Source organism: Pisolithus orientalis (genome assembly GCF_024613125.1).
Source record: "Pisolithus orientalis strain OTSU chromosome Unknown F5J12scaffold_37, whole genome shotgun sequence".
Lineage (NCBI taxonomy): Eukaryota > Fungi > Basidiomycota > Agaricomycetes > Boletales > Pisolithaceae > Pisolithus > Pisolithus orientalis.
This window is the reverse complement of record NW_026260818.1, coordinates 231829-251703: the sequence shown is the minus strand read 5'-3', so window position 1 is coordinate 251703 and position 19875 is coordinate 231829. Positions and strand designations below refer to the sequence as shown.

The following is a 19875-nucleotide window of genomic DNA, read 5'->3' as shown; positions in this document are numbered from 1 at the left end:
TCATCATGCATTTCACGTGCAAAAAACGACTCTTCAAACTTCAAACGTCATAACTCTATGGCCTCACTCTGCTGTACAGACTGCCGCTTTCGCCCAGTGCCTGGAACGAAGGGGAAGCTGAGTCTCCTTGTCGCTCGAGGTGCGGCGTGGGCAATCACTTACAGATATCCCGATGCACCGAGGTGCTCGCGGTCTAACACTGGGTCCTTGGTCTGCATGTTGATGTACGACGTTGCAGAGAATGCGGTAATCAAATTCTCATTATTATTTATTCCAGTAACCTTGGGATTGTATACCCCGGGTATATATCACATCTAGCGTTAGCGCCAGCGCGATATGACAGGATGTGACATGGAGTGCGATAATAGGTGAGGTAGGCCCTTTATATCACTGTAGACACCCTGTTGAACCACTTTTCAACCAAGAACGTGACCCTCCTTGTGTGGTATGGACCACGGGAACGTGGGGAACAAAAGGCTATACTTCGGTTTCGGTCGGAGTTTTGCTGAATCGTAGGCCCTAGGCCGATAATGTCAGTGCAAGCCTTATTGCACACCATACGCAGTGCATGTCAAAGGCGATGCTGCTGGACGTTGGTATCGCCAATCGATGGCTCGCACTTCTTCAAATGCTGGGGTGAGTTGCCATTTTATCTGTTCTTTGATCTCAGTCTCCAGAGTCATCGCGAGCTTTCTCTTTCACGGACGGGCCTGCGCCGTCCTATAGACCAACTGGCCCTATACGTAAGTCACACACCGAGCCGCCCAGCTACTCAGCAGCCTCTCTCCTGTCTTCCACAGCTGATTACTACGTAACACGTGGCGCGAACAATATTGTGTCCATTTTGCGACGCGGACACTATAACTGTCCGTAGGTAGACGCAGTGTCATCCTTCTCTCTTGGCGATGAGACAACCTTGCCTTATCTATGCCACCTACGTCATCCTTCGTTCTGTTTGTGTACTGACGAGGTATCTACTGACATTCGTGCCTGAGCTACCCTGTAATGTAGTCACTTAGACCAATTGCAACGTTCTACGATGAACATTGCTGTGCACACATGTCCACACAAACTGCAGACCGTGTGTAGAGGCACCCAAGAACCCACGCGCCCGCTCTCCCATCTCCCACCCCTCCTCACCCATTTTTAAGGGTTCACGCCATTCAGAACATCACCACTAGACTAACGAAATCCTAAGCCGCCCTCCCACAAATAGGAACAGTGTGTCTAAAACGCGTGGTGGGAATGGCGGACTGTGCAAGGGTATGTCCTTGGATCATCAGGGCCAAGCCATCCACACATTAATGAGGTAATGGGGGCCAAGGGCAGCCCTTAGATACCCTTGGATAATCATCAATTCATTCTTTATCTTTTAACGACAGAGCATGGGTTGGTCCACAATCAGATCAATACACCCTTACACTGTCCATCCATTTCCCGCAGCGCGTTCCTCAACGAGTTCTTACTTACAAATTATTGCAACAAGATGGGTATTTCGGGCGGGTTCGGTGAAAACCTCTCGGACTCAACACGGACTCGTCTGCTCATTTGTTCACATAGGTCCTACCCTCGTCGGGGGGTTGGCGTCCGCCATGTACGACTTTGCTTGACCTTGTCACAGTCTCCCCCTCTCACGTCCTTATTTCCCATCAAGGTTATATGGCATAACTACTCTCCAGGTATGTTTTATGTAAACAGAATGTTTCGCCTAGTACTCGACTTACTGGTTGTATAGACTTACGTGTATTACATGCACTACGCAGAGGATGCCTCGGCCATGAAGTTCCTGGTTGCTGTCATATGGTGTGTTAGGTTAATTCGGGACACCCGTCGAATCCGCTCACAGGAAATAAGGATCTTCGATACCCTACATGTCTCGTTCAGTAAGTGTTTCGGAACGTATGAATGAACGAATGGTTAATGGTGGATTAGTGTGTCACATCTTGTATTACTACTTGGTGAAACCGACCTGTCTACATCTGCTAACTGCCATACTCAATCATTCCAGATAACTAGTTACGGTGTTCCAGAGAACTTCGAGTATATTATCTGGTTCGTATACCTTTGTAGTTCAGGATCACTTCGCACTGAGATATGGCAGGTCATTACCGGTATGCGTACCCAATTCTCGCTCAGGCACTGACTCAGTTTAGGATATTTTTCTTGCTTAGGCGTCGATTCTAGTGAATGTACGTTCCATTCACCTCAGAACTATTTGTAAGATATAGCTGTATTGCAGGTGTTTTTGATTTCTATAGTTCAATGGCAAGTGGTTATTTGTTAGGCTTCGATGCTTATAAACTGAATGCCGGTAGCTTCTTCGTGAGTCAAGTATATCACCGTAGGTCCTCCTAAACATTTCTCGAGACTTTCTTGACGGTATCCAGTCTGTCGCCCTCAGGTGAAGTGGTTAGTGACTGCCCCAATTGTGAGTATATTTGCCTGTGGCACCAAAGATATCATCTAGTAACACAGTTGAAATAGATCCTATTAGTGATAGCTCACATTGGTGAGCATCTTTGGTAGGCTCACGAGGCACTTGTAACAGCACTCAACAGGGGTTGATATAGGTTTGTACTTTGCTTCAACCACGAGAGACCCATTCTAACCGACAGGCAGAGACAGTTGTTCTGCAGTAACCTAAGCTATCTGACCGTATTCACAGAAATACTGATGTCCATTCATAGGTTAGCCAAGCACAAGACTAGTGTCCTAGCCCAGATCTCGGTATATCCATTAAGCGAGAAATCGGTGCAATGACTCACAGTCCTACTTGTTTCTAGTTTTCCGGGGGGACACCTGCTTTGGCCATCGTGGCACTAACTGAGGTTCTGATTACAGTGTCGCTCTGCATACTTTTCTATGATGGTGGCTCTGACTCTGCATTCCCAAGGATGACTCCAGCCCATTTCAGCTCAAAAATCGATTCATTGGTAACAAGCTCTACCTTAGGAACGAAGCATCTCATGAACACGCTTATCATCTATGCTGTTAACCGGTGTTTGTTGACTTCGTAGGTTTGATCCCCCTAGCTAGTGACCATGACTTGATTCAGACTTCCTGACCACAGACTAGTCGCCCTTGCAGACCTTGCCGTGGTACGTATGACTTGTTACGTTATGACTACGTCGCCCTCAGTTCCCTCAGACCGTTGAGGTCCGGGATACCTGGTCAATAGGGTTGCAAGTTCGTCGTTGAAAAACGTCAGTCTTCCATGCCCTGTTAGCACACCCCAGCTCACTACTGCATAGTATATGCCAACTCGCTTCTAGCGTCACTGAACTCCCGGGAACACCTTCGATCTCAGGATGCAGGTACACTTTCAGATTTACGCATCAGTGCTGTCCACTTCGCGAACCCTCCGAAGCTTGTGGGGGACGTTGAGAGTTCTAAGAATGGAACAAGCCAGCCCGAGATGACTGTTATTGATACTACCACTGATCCCGCGCTCGATAAGACTCTGGCATTATGTTGTAAGGGAGAGGTGTAATTCCAGTAGTTTCATGCTGCGTCCGTCATCTAGTCTTTTCGCCACAGCATAAAACAGGCATTATCAAATGCCATTTACATGCACGGTGCTCCTCTTCTGTCGTAAGGATAATGAGGGGATTTTCTCCTATCTATTCGAAGCAATGACAACCTAAAGGCAGGTCAGGGAGCGCCCCTGCGAAAATTTTGCAGTACAAAGGATCGACGGATCTACCCAATTTCCAACGTCCGGAGTTCATTGTTTCCAATGCTATCCGCATCCTCGACGCAAGCAGTGATTGTACAATTGGGTGCGACCTTCTTGTACTCGTTATGAGGCAACCGCACCAAGAGAAGTGCATTGAATGGTTGAACCATTCAATGCACTTCTCTTCGGTTGAGCAAGTCACTTGCTCAAGCTGATTTAACAGGCCCCATGTAGTACAGATGTCGTCGCCCGCCAGTATATGAAGAGATCTTGCGGATGGGAGCAGATGAAAATTTTGCGTATGAACCGTCTTTCAGCTCGACTGATAGTGAAAGCTCGAGACGCCTCGAGCCAGATGCACACGTAGCTCGAATGACCGAATGACCAAACACCCTTCGCGTAACCCACTGTACGATACAGGGAGATATAAGCCTGCGGATGAGGAATCTCAGAAATGGCATCGACAGCTTCCGTCCACTCTCAGGAAGGGTGTCACTGGATGGCGGGGCCCCTCGAAGCTAACAGCGGGTAAGGCATCGTTCGGTAAGGCGCGACGCTGCAGGAAGGCAACTATGGAAAGACGATGCTTCCCCGACCCAGTGCAAAACCGAAATATCTCAACGATACCAAAAGAACATCGATCCAATCGCCTCCTGTGACTCGGCACTGCCGTCCTTATCAATGAAGCACGTCTCGCTTCATAGCCACAAGAAACCGTGTTTAAAAGCAAGAAGGCAAAATTCTTTGAAGCTCTGTCAGACCATCTATGCCTCCATGTCATAAACAACTATACGTTGGATATCATGTAGTAGTGGCTCCCCTTACTCCATCTGTGAGATAGCGTAGTATACCCCAAGAAGGCTGTGAGCGTTTCGCGGATTTGAGCTGTTAGTTGACGGTTATCGCACGTAGCAACTGACAGGAGTAGCATACCGTACTGGTGGCTACCCTCAAATGGTGATATCTGCGCGCCTCGACCCAAAAGACACCAGTAAGCGTGTACATCGGTCGCAATGAACTGTTTCTGAGTGAGTCGATGCAGTCTGCATGCCCTGTAAGGGAAGAAGATCAGTGCCGCGCGCATAAGTTTGGTGGCTTCGTCAAGAGCAATGCGAGAGGGGGGATGATCATGGTTTCTCGGTAGAGCGAGTTCTGATGCGGCTCGCCGAAGGTTGATGGAATCTGCCAAGTCTACTACAAAACCCAATTTCCGGAACCATTCTTTAAGGCGATCAGAAATATTGACAAGAGTTGAGGGTCGCTCCCGGTGATCTGATGGCGTGAGTTCTAAAGCAACTCGCCAGAGTGTAATGACTTCATCGAGACCCGCCGTAGCTTTGCGAATCACACAGGAGCGTCGATTTGGGTTATCCGCTGAGTCGACAAGCGGCCACCAGAGTGCTGATCTACCCCGGAACTCTCCTGCCTGACACTCATGAATCTCGTAAAGGCGATCAGCAAGATTGATGGGAACTGACGATCTCTCCGAGTTTCCTGGTGAAGGGAAATCCAATGCACCCGCAATGGCTTTGTCCAAATCTTCTTTTGCACCCGTCGCTCTGAACCACCCATAGACACAATCAGCGAGTTTGACGAGAAACAAGCGATGATCTGGGTGTCCCAAGGGAGTGAGGTCTAGTATGGTTCGCCGTAGAGTAGTAGTCTCATCCAAAGTCCTTCGCTACACCACTCCCTCTGAATGGTTCGTGAGGGCGATTTGCAAGGTTATAAGAGACTGGTTGATTCGTTGATTCGTGAAAGGCGATCATGTAGACATAGGGACTAGCCTCGAAGTGTCAGTTCCATTCATGGATGAGAAGTTAGAGTTGCTTGCCGAACTTACTAACTACCGCTATGTAGTGGCGACAGCGAAGTGTAGCGCTTGCGACGACACTACAAAAGGAGCTTTCCGGAAGGAACTTCGAAATTCCAGGACACCAAGGTCTGTATTTGAGGTAGTTAGGAAAAGCATTCCCGTACGATAAGATACATGGCCCTTTTTATAGTAGAGACAGCAGGCACGCAATATCAGTACGAACGGGTGTGAGTAAGAACTAGGTCAAACAGAGATAAGACACGTAGAAGAAATGTCAAAGGAATATTGAACAAGTGACGCACGGCCGACCACGTCGGTCCGAACCTTACACGCTATCTACTAGAGCACTCCTTACATAAAGTACTCATGCGCCTCGTCGATTGCCTGGCAACTAGCCTTTGACTGTTCTATGTGGCGAACGGAACACCAAATCATCGCTATCGGTTTTCCGGCGAGTCATGGGGAATCGACCGAGTGGATTGGTCGGAAAGTCTGGCGGGATGGTTCATGTTCGCGCAAGTGTTCTAGAAGTCGCAAGAACAAATGAACACGCGAACGGCAATGCCAGCATAGTAGAAGGCATTTTGGACCACGGAGTGGGGAAGTAGATTCAAATTCGGGCCTGGTCACGAGCGGTGATTTCGGAGGTATTCAGAGAGCTGTCGTTACTGATCAAGTTGGTCTAACTGATGCACTTGAAACACAGACCGGTCCTTGTCGGACAATTATCGGAAGATCTAATGTCAAACTGAGGCCGTGATTCGAACGCGGAATCGGCATCAGGCATCAGTATCCGTTGTTTTGTACGTTCGCTGTGCAGAAGCATCACTCTATCATTTCGCTGAGGTTTCCCCTTCAGCACTGCAACCTCGACACAAGAATGCTGCAATCACTGGAAGTCGTTACGATACGTACGTTCATCAATTGATTGTCTCAGGTCACGAGGAGATCCGACGCAAAGAATAAAGCATCAGTAACGCTCACGGACAAAATGAGGACACCAGCGGTGATCGGGTCCCAGCCTCCAAGGCGTAATGCATCTCTCCCTGGCCTGCGCTATTGCTAGTAACCTGGGGTACGTGTGTGAAAAGTAGAGCCAGTCGAGAGCTGCATTTGACAGTCAAACAACCACGCAGGTTGTAGGTGCGTGGCAGGTGGTGCTAGTCAGTGCTAGCCTTCGTGTGCACATCATGGTCTGTAGCACATTTTGCAGGCAATTTCGAGTGTAGAGATCGACAACCCATGGCGAGCATTCGTTACAACGCCAAGAGTGAGTTGGTATTCATATAATCCGTTACTTCATCTCACCGTCCAAAGGGCGGCATTCAGCAATTTCTGCTTCATGGATATGTTTGGAGACCATTGTTTATATGGTTTGTATTTCTTACTTACTACACCCCACGCACCCGGTAATCAGGTGGGATCAATGCATTACGACTTCATACCTTGCCCAATACAGCCGATCCTTTGTAGGCTTTGCTGCGTTCTCCTGATTGTACTATATAATGCATCCTTCGTCCTTTAAAGACAGGACTAAGTTGCTCCACTATCAGCTCGACTCACCCTACAACCTTGGATTACTTCTCAATCGGCGCCCCGTAACGTGTTTCCCAATGTTTTCACCTCATACAAGCTACGCAAACAGTGTGGACATCCCGGGCGGGCTGGGTGCAGACTTTTCATGATTATATGCGGTATTGTTTTCTCATTTGTTCGCAATAGGTTTTGTCCTCATCGGGGGTTTACTCTCAACTATGTACGGCTTTGCTTGACCTGTCATTTCTCATGTCCTTATTTTCCACCAAGGTTTTATGGCATAACTATTCTCCAGGTGTGTTTTAAATGGAACGTTCAGGGCGGGGATCTACTTACCGGCTATATAGACTTATGTGTAATGCATGCATTACTCTGAAGATAGCTTGACCGTGAAGTTCTTGGTTGCTGCCATATGGTGAGTTAAGTTACCTTGGGATACCCATCAAATCAGTTCATGCAAAGTCAGGATCCTCGATACTTTACAGGTTTTGTCCGGTGAGTGCTTGTCGCTTCTAAGTGAGTGCGCGGCTAAGGGATGATTGGTGTGCCATGTCCTGTATTACTACTTCGTAAAACCGATGCATCTACTCCTTGTAATTGACATGCTCAATCGTTGCAGATATCCAGTTATGGCGTTCCCGCAAGTTTGAACTATTCTGTCTGGTTTGCATACCTTCCCATTTCAAAGTTGCTTCACTCTGATGAGTGTGGCAGGTCTTTACCAGTAAGTATACCCAATTTTCTACCATGCACTGACCAAGGGCCTCTTCCCCGCTTAGACGGCGCTTCTGGTGAATGTGTGTTACCCTCATCTTAAATCTGTTGTGACGAGATTAACTATGATTATGCAGGTGTTTGTGGTTGCTGCAGTTCAATGGTAATTGGCTATCTGTTGTGGGTTGGTGCTCACAAACCGAATGGTACTAGCTTCTTTTCACGACAAATATATTGTCGTAGGTCCCATTAAACATGCTCGTTGAGACTTTCTTGACAAGATCCGGTTTGTCGTCCCTGTATAAAGTGGTTAGTGACCGCCCCAATTGTGAGTATATTTGCTTGTGATGACAAAAATATCATTAAATGGCAGGTCATGATAGATAATACTAGTGCTGGTTCATGTCGGTTAGGCTTTTACTGCGCTCACGAAGCATTTCTCATGACACTCAACAGGGTTTAGTGTAGGTATGGGCTTTTCTTTGACCACGAGCGACCTAGTCTAATCAACAAAACGAACAGAGATAGTTGTTCTAATGTACCTCAGGCTGTCCAACCGTGTACGCAGATATACTGATCTCCGTGTATAGGTTCGTCAGCCAGAGGACCAGTACCTTTTCGCAGCTTACGGTAGTCCTGTTGAGAAAGCGATTGGTGCACCGGCTCACTCATTAATCCTAGTTCCGCGCCGCGACACCCTCTTTAACTACTGCTGCACTAGCTGATGTTCTGATTATGGTGTCACTCTGCGTATTTTTCTATGACGGCAGCTCTGGGTCTGCATTCCCAAGGTGACTACAGTCCGCATCATTGATTCATTCCCAACGAAAAATGCTTTAGGACGAAGCGTCTCCTGAACACGCTTATCACTTTATACTGTTAACCGGTGCTTGTTGACTTTGTAAGTTTCAGACCTCTTTCGTTTCTGACTGTGACTTGGTTTTTCATCGTAGACTACTCGTCATAGCAAAGCTCGTCATGGTATGCATGTCTTATTGTAAGACGACTGTGATGTTCTCACCCTTACTTCAGAGTGTTGACCACCAGGATAATTGGACATTGGGGTTGGAATTCATTGTTGGAAAGTGTCAGTCTCTCGCATCTCACATGCAGTGGACATAGCACCCAAGCTGACTATTGAATAGTATACTCCAACTCGCTTCTAGCATCATTGAACTCCTGGGGCCACCTTCGGTCACAGGCTGCAGGTACCCTATCAGATCTACGCATCAGTGCTGTCCACTTCGCGAATCCGCCGAGGCTTCGTCGGGACATTGAGAGTTCTAAGGACAGAGAAAAATGGTGCGACATACCCGAGATGGCTGTTATCGACATTACCACCGATCCCGCGCTCGATAAGACTACAGTGTTGTGAAGAAAGGGGGAGGTGTAATTCTAGTCGCTCTATGCTGGATCTGCCGTTTGGTTAAAGTGGTGTAATGCTAACATGAAATATGCCCTACCTGCAGGCCGCCCCTCTTGCTTTGTGAGGCTACCATAGAGTTATAATTTATGGTAAGTTTCACCCCTGCAGAAGCCAGTAATCCAGTTTTGGTCCGAGAAAGAGCTTCGGTGACAGTTTCTTTGCGGTCGCTGGCCCACAACAGCATGGAATACGCTTATTAATATGTGCAATCCGACTATGATGATCGGCAGCATGAACAAACGCGCAACTATAAAGGAATTGTTGTTTGACGCGAGGATCATTTCATACCTTCTAATTGTATCAAGCCAAGGCGTGATTATTGGGTCCTATCAACAAAATTCTGACATTCAGGCTGAATGCGACATGCAGCAGTATATCTTATGTACGAAGAAGCTAGTAGCATTCAGGTTACTGGTGTCAACCCACAGAAGAGAGTCACCTAAAGTCGGACTGCAATAATCACAAGTAACTGGAATATAGCTAAATATGGTGATAAATGGTTCAAGATGAAACGAGTGCACAATCACCAGAACCGACGCCTAATCAGTGCTATGTAGAAAATGGGGTATGATACTGGGAATGGCCTGCCATATCTCATCAGTGGGAAGCAACTTTGAGATGGACACTATACGAACCAAAGAATACGCTCCAAACTCATCGGAAGGCCATAATCGGTTATCTGGAATGATTGAGCATGACGATCACAAAGAATAGACTTGACAACCTTACCAGGTAGTAACACAAACTAATCGACCATGAGCCATGCATTCACTTATATATGCCAAATACTCACCAGAACGTGTCATGTAGGGTGTCAAGAAACCTCACTTTTTGTGAGCAGATTTGGTCGGAAGCCCAAGGTAGTCTATCTAACTTATCATATGACAGCAACAAGGAACTTCGTAGACACATCCTCAGCATAGTGCATGTAATACACATACACGGCGGAAATCAAACTCCCAATAAGGAACCAGGGTAGAATGAACAGACATGACATGACCGCGTTTGCTTACAAAGGGTCTTCACCGAACCTGATGGGGAATATCCACGTCGTTTGGGTAACTGATATTATGGAACTCGAACTTGCTGGGGGATTGGACTCGAGAAGTGATCGTGCGTGGAGACTCTGAGAGGGCATATCAATCTGACGTACATAGTGGACCAACCCTACCCTACATTTTAGAGGTTGAAGGCTGTGTCAGTATGATTGGGAGAACTTGCATGGCCTCTAGCACTGACATATTTCACTCCTGAGGTGACTAAATCATCGAGATGCCTCAGTACAGCTCTTCCTAGGCCTCGGAGGAAGGCACAACGTATATATCGTCCTCGGGAAGCCTTAGACACAGCCAGAAAATTGCTGAATGTCGAGGGTTCATTTACTTGCGGACTGCAAGCAGCAGAGGGTGCGAACGACTACAAGTTCAAAGCCATATGTCGTGGGAAGAAGTTGTTGTTTCATATCGGGCATAGTTTGTGGTGATGCAAGCTGACTTGGAAGTTAGTATTCGGAGTGTAATTGCGTAAGATGATGGGCAGGCTTGGCGGCTGAGCGCAGCACTGTCCATGGAACAGAAAACGTTGAATGCAGACTCCTCTGGACGTGGTCGTGTTGACACTCCAACAACACCGCCTGCGACATGCATGTGCAAGTACTGTAGAGAGCAGCCACTGACCATGACCTGTTGAGGGGTTCCTCGGTGTAGTATCTGCCGGTTCACCGCCATGACACCATGCTGCCATTCTAGTCTGACGTCCGTCTTCGAACAGCACGTCGCTGTAACGGCGATGCGAAGTTTTCCACTTGCAAACGAAACGACATTAGGAGTTTTCTCAAAGATTACTCGTTTCCAGAAAGAAGAGCATCCCCATCCCAATCAGTCGTCCACCATATTTTCAAACTTGCCATCCGGTTGAGTAGCCATGAACTCTCCAACAGGGTAAAAGCATATGCCCTCAACGAAGCCATTGTGTTGGTCCAGCTTTCGGATGTGCTCTGAAATTGGGTATTATGACGTTGGTCAGCTAGTCGAAAGTTAAAAGCATAGCTTATCTAACGTATAGCCGCACCAAATAATACTCTTAGAATCGAGCCAAACGGATGATATACATCGGTCTTCGGGGAGCCCAAGTAATATCCATTACATCTAGATGTACGGTTTGTATTCGAAGAAGTGAGTCGGTGAGGGTGCCTTAACACTTTCATGACCAGGTAGTCTTTTCGTAGGCTTCTACGCTTCAGTGTTGACTTCATTGGAACTGAATACTTCGTCTCACCAGAGCTGGGACCCGAGGTGAGTTGTATGTCTCGAAGTCGACAGTGGCGTGCGATCAAGACCCCACCAAATCATAATAACCTCGTCGTCGCTCCCACTTGAAAACCGTCCGCTGAACGGGGCCATCGGACAGTTAGCACACGACTCGTGTGCATGCTTAGTGGTGCACAGTGATTTTGGTGGAGGACCTGAATTCTCAGAGGCAGCGTAGTGTGTAGGTTCCGCGCTCCAATCTCGGCCCTTGCTATCAAGAATGACGAGACGCCTCATTGCAATCTATGAGTGCATCTGGGTGACGCCAAGCTTCTGCCTCCGGTGGCTGTAACCCTGTGGAGCACGATCACGTGCACATGGTGCCATAACATCTTGACTATCATGCATTCACTGTGGACCGGAGGGTTTCATTACTTATTCACCCTTTGGTGTGAGTTGGAATGCGGGCCTTGGTTGGGTCAGGTCAGCACTATCCTTCTATTTGCGCGTTGTGCACAGGCGACAGTTGCTGGAGCGTTGGTTTCGCCAATCGATGGAAACCACTTCAGTACCTATTACAACACCGAGGGTGAGTTTCCATTTTCCACGGACACTTTTGGAGTCGGCGTCACTTTCTAATACCCGGTTGGGTCCTGTGGTGCCTGCGCTGTCTAGATCTGAACCGCCAGCCCGCCCATACTTACCCAATCGGTTCGACCGCAAAGCTTGCCCAACATAAAATGGCTTCTTCATCCCATAACACACACTTCACGGACGTGTACAGTGCTTCGCACCCTCGCCGCTTGCAGGTCATAAATGGGGCATAATACAAAATATGAGCTGTGGACATTGAGTATCTTTGTCTACATCTTTGCCGTTCCTGTCCTGTCAGAAGTCATCACTGATCGGATCAAATCACGCAAGCTCTCGCGATCATAATACCAGCCCGGGCTGTGTCCCTTTAATAGCAGGGCGTGACTTCACTTCTCTGGGTACAGTACCTTCGCCACCCTCGATCACTTCTCTATTTACACCCCCTAGCGAGCTCCCTAACGAGCTCCCCAACGAGTTTCCCTCAGACAAATTACCAAAACGACATGGGGATCCCGGACGAGCTTGGTGAAGACATTTTGTAGTGCAAACACAATCTTGTCTGCTCATTTGCTCGTGATAGGCCCTATCCTCATCGGGGGGTTGGTCTCCGCTGCGTATGCATGGCATTGCCTGATTTTGTCACACTTCCTCTCATTTTATGTCAAGGTTATATGGCATAACGACTCTCCAGGGGCGTTTTAAATGGGATATTCAGCCTCGTGCTTTACTTACCGGTTATAGACGTATGTGTATTTCATGCACTATGTTGAGGATGCCTCAATCAAAAAATTCCTGGTTGCTGCTGTGTGGTGAGTTATGTCGCCTTCCGTCAAACGACCTGCTCACGCGATCTCAGGGTTCTCGATACCCTGCATGTCTCGCTCAGTGAGTATTTGGTGCATACAAGTGAATGGATAACTGAGAGCCAATTAGCGTGTCACATCTTGTATTACTACATGGTGAAACTGGCGCATCTACTCTTGTAACAGTCATACTCAATCGTTGCAGATAACCAATTATGGTGTTCCAACGAGTTTGGAGTATAATATCTGGTTCGTGTGCCTTCTATTTTAAAGTTGCATCCTGGTGATGAGATATGCCAGGTCATTAACAGTATGCACACCACAGTTTCCACATTGCATTGATTTAGAATGTTTCGCTCTCTTAGATGTCGTTTCTGGTGAATGTGCGTTTCTTCCATCCCATAATTTTTACGATAAGGTTTAATTGTATTGTAGATATTTATGGTTTGTATAACTCAATTGTAAGTGACTCTCTGTTGTGGAGTTGACATACAAACCAAACGCCACTAGGTTCTTTGCAAACATAATATATTATCGTATGTTTCACTTGACCTACTTCTCGAGACTTCATTGATCGGCATTCAGTTTGTCGCCCTCATGTGAAGTGGTTAGTGACCACCCCAATTGTGAGTATACTTGTTGTTTGCTCGTGATGGGCAGAGTGACGTGGCCGCAATAGATGCTACTAGTTCTAGCTCACTTCGGTGAGTTTTATTATTATTACTACGCTTACGGCGCATATCTAAACCGTATTTCCACAGGGTTTGGCATGGGTTGGTGTTTTTCTTCCACTATGAGAGACTTATTCTAACCAAGAAGCAGAGACAGTTGTTCTGGAGTACTCCAATCTATCCCATCATGTTCACATAAGTACTAATCTCCGTGCATAGGTTCGTAAATAACAGGATCAGTGTCCTCACGCAGATTAAGGTGATTTTGTTAACGGGCACTTTGGTGTACCGGCTCACTAGCCATTATCCCTAGTTTTACGGCGTGACACCCACCGTAGCTACCGTCGTACTCGCTGAGACTCTGATTACGGTGTCACTTTGCATACTTCTGTATGACGGTGGCTCTTACTTTGCATTCCCAGGGTAACTCCAGCCTGCGTCAGTGGTTGATTCCTAACAAACCCTGTTTAGAACGAAGCGTCTCTTGAACACACTTATCATCTATGCTGTTAACCGGTGTTTGCTGACTTTGTAAGTTTGATCCCTCGGTGGTTTGTAACCGTGACTTGATTGAAGCCTTTCATTGCAGACTAGTTGCCATTGCAGAGCTGGTCATGGTACATGTGGCCTATTATACTATGCTTATGTCGCTCTCACACTTCCCTCAGACTGCTAATGAAAAACATGCCTGGTTAATAGGGTTAAACTTCATCATTGGAAAGCGTCCGTCTTCCATACCTTGCATGCGGTGGACATAACACCATCTTACTGTTGAATAGTATATGCCAACTCGCTTCTAGCATCGCTGAATACCCGGCAATATCTTCGATCTCTGGGCTCAGGCATCGAGTCAGCCGAACACGTCGGTGCCATCCACTTCGCGGACCCGGCGAATCTTTCGTGGACAGAGGGGGTTCGAAGGGTGGAGTAAGGCGGTTCGACGTGCACGAGATAACCGCTATCGGCATTAGTGCCGATGTGACACTTGATAATGCGATAGTATTGCGGAGAGGGGGAGTGGTTTGATACTAATAGTAGTTACATCAATCTCCTTGTATGGGTGGCAGACTGGTGTGCCCCAGTGGCTATTGTCCTCTATGCAACGCGATCACGTCCGCATGAGGTTTAGAATTAATCAGATGACGTTCGGCTTTCATGGGATATGAGGTCTCACTATTTATGCTCTGGTTTGGGTCTTGCCGATCCTCGGCAGTCGAACGGGTTAGCCCTGCTGTAGTACAGATATTGCCGACTACTGCGTGTTTCAAGTTTCGAACTTCACTCACAAACCCGCACTCTTCTGTACTTGACTGCTGCATTCACCGTGTCTCACAGAGGTGAAATCGAGATTCTGAGTTGCTCGACCGCACAATGTGAACAGCTCACATGCACCTTCTCATCACTTAAACCTATCCTGATGCCCCGAGGCGTTCATGCTTCCCTCACCGAAGTGTCGGTTCTAGTAGTTACATCCTGCACTCGCCATTCGGTTTGTTCGTCACAAGAGAATGTGATAGTTCCATGTCACCTTTTGTAACGCTGGAGCCTTGAACATGGACAGAGAAGCCCGATGGCATAGGATGGAAATAATTCCCTCAATAATCAAGTGTTCGCAACACGTCTCGGGGAACGCGAAGCCAATCGAGGAGGGCGAGTTCCATCGCTGAGCGCAGGAAGAAACCGTAAGCGACCCCTGGATTTTGCGAGATAGAGAACGTGTGAGGTTATACAACAACAGACTTCCGAGCAGGTAGCAGGACATTACTGAAGTTTGAAGAAGAGACGACTGCCCTGTACAGCAGTAAATGAGAGAGTTACAGCGAGAAGAAATCTTCGGCAGTAGGAGATGGGTAGTAACTTAAAATTCTGGGGTGTGATGTGGTGGGTGAATTGGCGATGGTCACGGCACACAAACTCACACAAGGCGTGTTGCTCGGACGAAGGAAACCAGCTCAAGGCAAGAGGCGATGCCTTGTTTTGTCCGGTCGCACAAAGACATACGTATCTATCGTTGCGACCGTAAGTTTCTCGAGAGAAGGTTGCGGAAATAAGCGAGTGGGACCTGGACGACACCGTAAACCGCGTCCCAGTTGAGCTTCCGTTGTATGCTAGCTGAAAGTGGAGTGCCGCGTGCCGCCCGAAAGACGTCCGAGGATGGCAGGATGGTACCATGGCGGTAAACCACCAGATACTAGACCAAGGAACCCCCCGGTAGGTCACGGTCACTGGTTGCGCTCCTGTTTGCACGTCATAGGCGGCAGGCGACGTTGTTGGAGCGTTGATATGGACATGGCATCAGCAAATCATGAGTTTACTTATCCTTACTTGACAGCTACTTAACATTTGCTTATCATACCAACTGCCTAAGCAGCCATCTGCTTGGATAAGTAGATCCTCCTGCTGGATACTTACTTAGCACTGCTTATTTTTTACTTAATGCATGCTTAGCTTATTAGTTTCTTACTTGAAATAATGTTAGTTCTGTTCTGTCAAGCAGATAAGCAGCAGTGAAGTGCAATTAATATCTGCTAAGCACATGCTAAGTAGCAGTGAAGTAAATTACACAGTGGTAAGATTGAGGGATTGAAAAACATAGACAAACTAGTGATAGCAATTGGGAAGATGTATTAGAGGTCCTGTTGTGGACTCAGTGGATCATATAAGCAGTAGGGAATGAAAACCTACAGATAAGTGCATACTTGTCATCAGATCCTGCATCACTCAACAGCTTGGGGTCAAGTTCTTCTTGCCCTATTGCAAGTGAAGCAAGGGTGAGCTCTACAATGGCTTGAAGCTGAGCAATAGATCTTCTTTTGGCAGCCCCAATAAACTTCCTCATTGGGGCTCCCCAATTCTGGTCTGAAAATGCACACACAGTCTTGCTATCCTTGCCTGAAGCCATGTTGTATTTGATGGGGGTCTGCACAAACCTCATTGCCACTTTGGCAATACCATCTTTGACATTGATGGGGGACTTGAGCTTGATGTCACCAGATCTAATGAGGTTCAAGCCATGTGAGAGCTAAAAAACTAATCAATACTGTAGCTATGAGAATGACTCAATAAATGTTACCACAGCAGCACAAAGTCCAAGAGCACCAACAACACCATGCTTCACCAAAGACAAAGTGTCAAGACTGGGGACTTGAATGTATCCTTTGGTTGCAGTCAAATGGCTGCTCAGCAGCAGCTGTTGCACAAAAACAGAGTGGAAGGCCTTCTCAGGAGCAGTCATGTCAAGGTCTTCATATAAGAATGTGAAATGATTGAGTAATAGTTTTGCAGTGTCAGCAGGCAATGGGTCTTGAGGATTGAGGAAGAAAGCTATGAGTTACACAATGGCCATGGAGGCAAAGCTGTGCCTCCAATCACACAAGTGTTGAGATGTCTATGGTGAACACAGTCAGCTACAGATGAAGTCAGAATGAAATGGACTTCTGACAGAAACCATGGGCAAGCTGGGAAGAATGCTGCCTGCCATGTTCTTGAGTATGGGGTATATGACCAGCATGGTCTCCTGTAGAGCCCCACAAATATCTTGCTTGGTGATGTTGAATGCATCCTCTTGGTTTCCAGCCCATAGGATTAGTGTCAGAATAACTTCCCTCTTCCACTTCTGATCTTTATGCAGATCCAAGGGGAGATCTGAATTGTTGAAATGCACTTGCACAGGGATGGTCTGCACTTGACTTGATGAATTGCTTGCTATGATAGATCTCTTGCTAGTAGATGTGGCTGATAAGCTGGACATAGAGTTGCAAGCTTGTATCTTGATCTTCTTTGGCATGCCCTTTGTAACTGTGATGCACAACTGAAAGAAAATAAAGGATGAAGGAACATGGAGAAGGGTGGTTAGCACATACCTTGGCACAGCATTCTTGTGCCCCAAAACATGGATGGCATCATCTAGATTGCTGCAGTTATCATTGATGCCATTGCCCTCAACATCACAGGTTGAGACATATTCCAACTCAGCTACTTTCCTCTTGACATTGGTGAGTCTGGTGGCAGGATCATTGACCTCACAATCCTTGGCCATTGTGGCAGTGCACTGAGACTACCATTGCATGAATAAAAACTGTTTCAGCATGAAAGATACTCAATGATAACATTTTGAAGAGTGGGGACATCCAAAGCCAGAGGTCTCACTGGCCTGCTAGCTTTGCCATCTTTGTGATCAGGTAGCAAGTCAAAGTTTTCTGGTAGTTGGGATTTGAACTCATAGTTGTATTGGGGATCATTTGGCAGTGGAGAGCTGAGATTGAATACATGGAACTTGACATCGGTAGTACTTGTAGTGAGGGTACTTGTGGATGGAAGTGGTGCAGCTGATGTGCAAGGACTGGCACTGGCACTCAAAGATCATGTAGAGCTTGTGTCAATGATGTTCACCCAATTTTTGACATGCTTAGATAAAGCCAGTTTATTGTCAGAGCTGGCAGTTGTTAGGATGTTTGCAAAGAAAAGAGTTGCCTCAGTTAGGAGGAACATGTTAAGAAGTAAGACACACATCAAACCAGTACTAGCAGTGATGCTATTGTCACATGTTGATGGTGGGGATACTTTGTTGTGAGTGGAGATTATTTTTGAAGGATGCTGTAGGTATCCTCAGTAGTGCAACAAGCTACTGAGGGAACAGTGAATAAACTACTGTAAAATGTGCGCTCTAAGGTGATTATGTAAGCACCCAAACATCGCACCAAAGTGAGCAGAACACAGGGGAGAATATATCTCCAACAATTATCACATCACACAGTGATTTTGCCTTTGCTGCTTTTGTCCCTTTCCCCTTCATCACTACAGGTCCAGCATTGTCTTCCACATCAGCTAGGGGGGTAAGTGGCTCATTCATCCCTACAAAAAAAATCAGCCTCATGTTTTCTTGGTTAAGCATGATAGATACCACCATCACTCTCATTTCTTTGCCTCCCAACAGCATGAGGACAAGGATGAGGACATGGCTTGATGGGCTTAGTGCCAGTGGCAACACCACTTTGGTTGACCTCCATTTCATCCTCAATTTTGCCAATCTGTTGATAACCTCTCTTCAGCACTTCAACCTTTTTGGAAAGGGCTTCCTGGGTGTGTTCATTGTTAGCTTCCTGCTCCATGCTTGTCTGTCTTCTCAGTTGGCTGTCAAGGATGATCCTACTGGGATGCACATTAGCCACCTGGTGCTTTGGGCAACCACTCACAAGTGTCTCCTGTGGGCACTCTGCTTAGAGCCCTCTATGGCCTTAAGCAAGCAGCACTTGCATGGAATAAAGCCCTACATGTGTCACTACTCCACATGGACTACATATGATCAAAAGTGGACACTGGCATCTACATCTATTCATCTAAAGCTGGCATTGTCATTTTCCTCATCTATGTCAACAATGAACTTTTTCTTGGATCAGACAAGTGTCTTCTGAAAGCCAAGAAAGAAGAATTTATGAAGAAATGGGAATCCCATGACTTAGGGGAGGTTAAAGAATATCTTGGAATTCAAATTCACTGAGATTGATTGAAGAAAGTCACAGAAATCTATAGCAAGATCTCAGTCAAGTGCACAAGTGGCAAATGTCTATATTCGCATTACCTATAGCAAGATCTAAGGTAACGACGTGAGCATGAAGTACACAAACATGGGAACAAGACACTATACCCACCTCAGTTGAGTGCATGAGTGGCAAACGTTTGAGGTGGTGTTACTACAGTAACGAGTTAAATATGCTATATGAAACAAAAGGGTGAGACATGGGTGTTGAACCCAGTATTGAAACTACAAGCATGGTCATAGCGTGAGTGCTTGTACCATTAATTATACATATGAAACATTTGGAGACAATAAACCAAAAATTACTGTGCTGTATTGTCAGCGCTCGAAACAACTAAGTACAGTGGTCTTGTAGACCCGTAAATGGGAAGTGTTTCCCATGGTAAGGAAAAGTAGTGTCAATTAGTGAACGAAGGCTATGAGCGACTTGCCAAATCTAACACTCCCCCTCAAGTCGGGCATAGGCCGAGTTCAACTGCAAAATGTTTCACCTTCGGAGACAGTAGCACCTTCGTTAGTGTATCAGCGATCATGTCTGCGGTTGGGCAATATATGAGGTGAATTTTGCCGTTTTCTACGACCCAGTGAATGAAGTGAAAACAGATATTGATGTGTTGGTGTGTGCATGATACTGATGGTCTTTAGTGAGTGTGATGGCTGATTGATTATCAGAAAACAATGTGGTCAGCTTGATGAATGGCTGAAAAAGCTCTCCAATGAGCGACCAAAGCCACAAGGCCTCCTTGGCCATGTGTGTGGCTGCCACGTACTTGCTCTCAGTTGTTGAGAGCGAGATGATTTCCTGTCTTTTAGAAGACCACGACACCGCTCCACCGTCTATTAGAAAAGTG

At 46.7% G+C, this 19875-nt stretch overlaps 7 protein-coding genes across 7 annotated transcripts; 3 read left to right on the top strand and 4 right to left on the bottom strand.

The window, feature by feature from the left end:
• Positions 1-1191: 1191 nt before the first annotated feature.
• F5J12DRAFT_853882 (uncharacterized protein) lies at positions 1192-2893 on the top strand. The gene is made up of 17 exons (XM_051746616.1): positions 1192-1263; positions 1383-1508; positions 1561-1594; positions 1655-1679; positions 1736-1803; positions 1855-1883; positions 1933-1958; positions 2009-2052; positions 2102-2111; positions 2172-2189; positions 2240-2265; positions 2316-2341; positions 2388-2409; positions 2527-2570; positions 2620-2635; positions 2688-2727; positions 2784-2893. The coding sequence occupies exons 2-14, from the start codon at positions 1487-1489 to the stop codon at positions 2543-2545; spliced, it is 369 nt and encodes a 122-aa protein (XP_051596596.1). The 5' UTR covers positions 1192-1263; positions 1383-1486; the 3' UTR covers positions 2546-2570; positions 2620-2635; positions 2688-2727; positions 2784-2893.
• A 1885-nt stretch (positions 2894-4778) lies between these two features.
• F5J12DRAFT_705644 (uncharacterized protein) lies at positions 4779-5348 on the bottom strand (the record flags this gene model as incomplete). Its single annotated transcript, XM_051740562.1, has 2 exons — positions 4779-5011; positions 5108-5348. Coding segments are annotated over 2 exons (474 nt in total), but the record flags the coding sequence as incomplete, so codon positions are not given.
• Positions 5349-7277: 1929 nt separating this feature from the next.
• F5J12DRAFT_785443 (uncharacterized protein) lies at positions 7278-9117 on the top strand (the record flags this gene model as incomplete). The annotated part of the gene is made up of 14 exons (XM_051743242.1): positions 7278-7323; positions 7407-7443; positions 7514-7523; positions 7648-7691; positions 7717-7752; positions 7880-7922; positions 7986-8070; positions 8199-8210; positions 8265-8302; positions 8333-8396; positions 8464-8533; positions 8696-8723; positions 8775-8829; positions 8909-9117. 14 exons carry the CDS (start codon positions 7278-7280, stop codon positions 9115-9117), a joined length of 777 nt encoding a protein of 258 aa, XP_051596594.1.
• A 1753-nt stretch (positions 9118-10870) lies between these two features.
• F5J12DRAFT_853808 (uncharacterized protein) lies at positions 10871-11768 on the bottom strand. Its single transcript, XM_051746614.1, has 3 exons — positions 11446-11768; positions 11227-11396; positions 10871-11164 (listed from the first exon to the last, which is right to left on the bottom strand). The coding sequence occupies exons 1-3, from the start codon at positions 11712-11714 to the stop codon at positions 11046-11048; spliced, it is 558 nt and encodes a 185-aa protein (XP_051596593.1). The 5' UTR covers positions 11715-11768; the 3' UTR covers positions 10871-11045.
• Positions 11769-12503: 735 nt separating this feature from the next.
• F5J12DRAFT_355985 (uncharacterized protein) lies at positions 12504-14493 on the top strand. Its single transcript, XM_051739027.1, has 18 exons — positions 12504-12536; positions 12592-12820; positions 12868-12896; positions 12945-12970; positions 13020-13063; positions 13115-13124; positions 13180-13197; positions 13250-13275; positions 13325-13350; positions 13400-13440; positions 13494-13518; positions 13576-13587; positions 13637-13652; positions 13705-13744; positions 13799-13908; positions 13957-14016; positions 14075-14208; positions 14265-14493. Exons 2-18 carry the CDS (start codon positions 12768-12770, stop codon positions 14414-14416), a joined length of 822 nt encoding a protein of 273 aa, XP_051596592.1. The 5' UTR covers positions 12504-12536; positions 12592-12767; the 3' UTR covers positions 14417-14493.
• Positions 14494-14893: 400 nt separating this feature from the next.
• F5J12DRAFT_356007 (uncharacterized protein) lies at positions 14894-15469 on the bottom strand. Its single transcript, XM_051739028.1, has 2 exons — positions 15405-15469; positions 14894-15351 (listed from the first exon to the last, which is right to left on the bottom strand). Exon 2 carries the CDS (start codon positions 15245-15247, stop codon positions 14984-14986), a length of 264 nt encoding a protein of 87 aa, XP_051596591.1. The 5' UTR covers positions 15248-15351; positions 15405-15469; the 3' UTR covers positions 14894-14983.
• A 544-nt stretch (positions 15470-16013) lies between these two features.
• Positions 16014-17524, bottom strand: F5J12DRAFT_958066 (uncharacterized protein; the record flags this gene model as incomplete). The annotated part of the gene is made up of 5 exons (XM_051749898.1): positions 16014-16024; positions 16171-16507; positions 16559-16728; positions 16921-17228; positions 17349-17524. The coding sequence occupies 5 exons, from the start codon at positions 17522-17524 to the stop codon at positions 16014-16016; spliced, it is 1002 nt and encodes a 333-aa protein (XP_051596590.1).
• Positions 17525-19875: the final 2351 nt, after the last annotated feature.

What these genes read in the sequence shown, in the direction of transcription:
- F5J12DRAFT_853882 (XM_051746616.1), top strand. Translation starts at nt 1,487, where the DNA reads ATGGGTATTTCGGGCGGGTTCG. An exon ending in TACCCTACATGTCTCGTTCA is followed by an intron (nt 1,884 to 1,932) that starts GTAAGTGTTTCG and finishes ATGGTGGATTAG; the next exon opens with TGTGTCACATCTTGTATTAC. An exon ending in CGTGAGTCAAGTATATCACC is followed by an intron (nt 2,342 to 2,387) that starts GTAGGTCCTCCT and finishes GACGGTATCCAG; the next exon opens with TCTGTCGCCCTCAGGTGAAG.
- F5J12DRAFT_356007 (XM_051739028.1), bottom strand. Translation starts at nt 15,247, where the DNA reads ATGTCCTGCTACCTGCTCGGAAGTCTGTTGTTGTATAACCTCACACGT.
- F5J12DRAFT_355985 (XM_051739027.1), top strand. Translation starts at nt 12,768, where the DNA reads ATGCACTATGTTGAGGATGCCTCAATCAAAAAATTCCTGGTTGCTGCT. An exon ending in GTGTCCTCACGCAGATTAAG is followed by an intron (nt 13,745 to 13,798) that starts GTGATTTTGTTA and finishes CATTATCCCTAG; the next exon opens with TTTTACGGCGTGACACCCAC. An exon ending in AACCGGTGTTTGCTGACTTT is followed by an intron (nt 14,017 to 14,074) that starts GTAAGTTTGATC and finishes CTTTCATTGCAG; the next exon opens with ACTAGTTGCCATTGCAGAGC.
- F5J12DRAFT_853808 (XM_051746614.1), bottom strand. Translation starts at nt 11,714, where the DNA reads ATGAGGCGTCTCGTCATTCTTGATAGCAAGGGCCGAGATTGGAGCGCG. An exon ending in CACCTCGGGTCCCAGCTCTG is followed by an intron (nt 11,397 to 11,445) that starts GTGAGACGAAGT and finishes GAAGCGTAGAAG; the next exon opens with CCTACGAAAAGACTACCTGG. An exon ending in ATTATTTGGTGCGGCTATAC is followed by an intron (nt 11,165 to 11,226) that starts GTTAGATAAGCT and finishes ACCCAATTTCAG; the next exon opens with AGCACATCCGAAAGCTGGAC.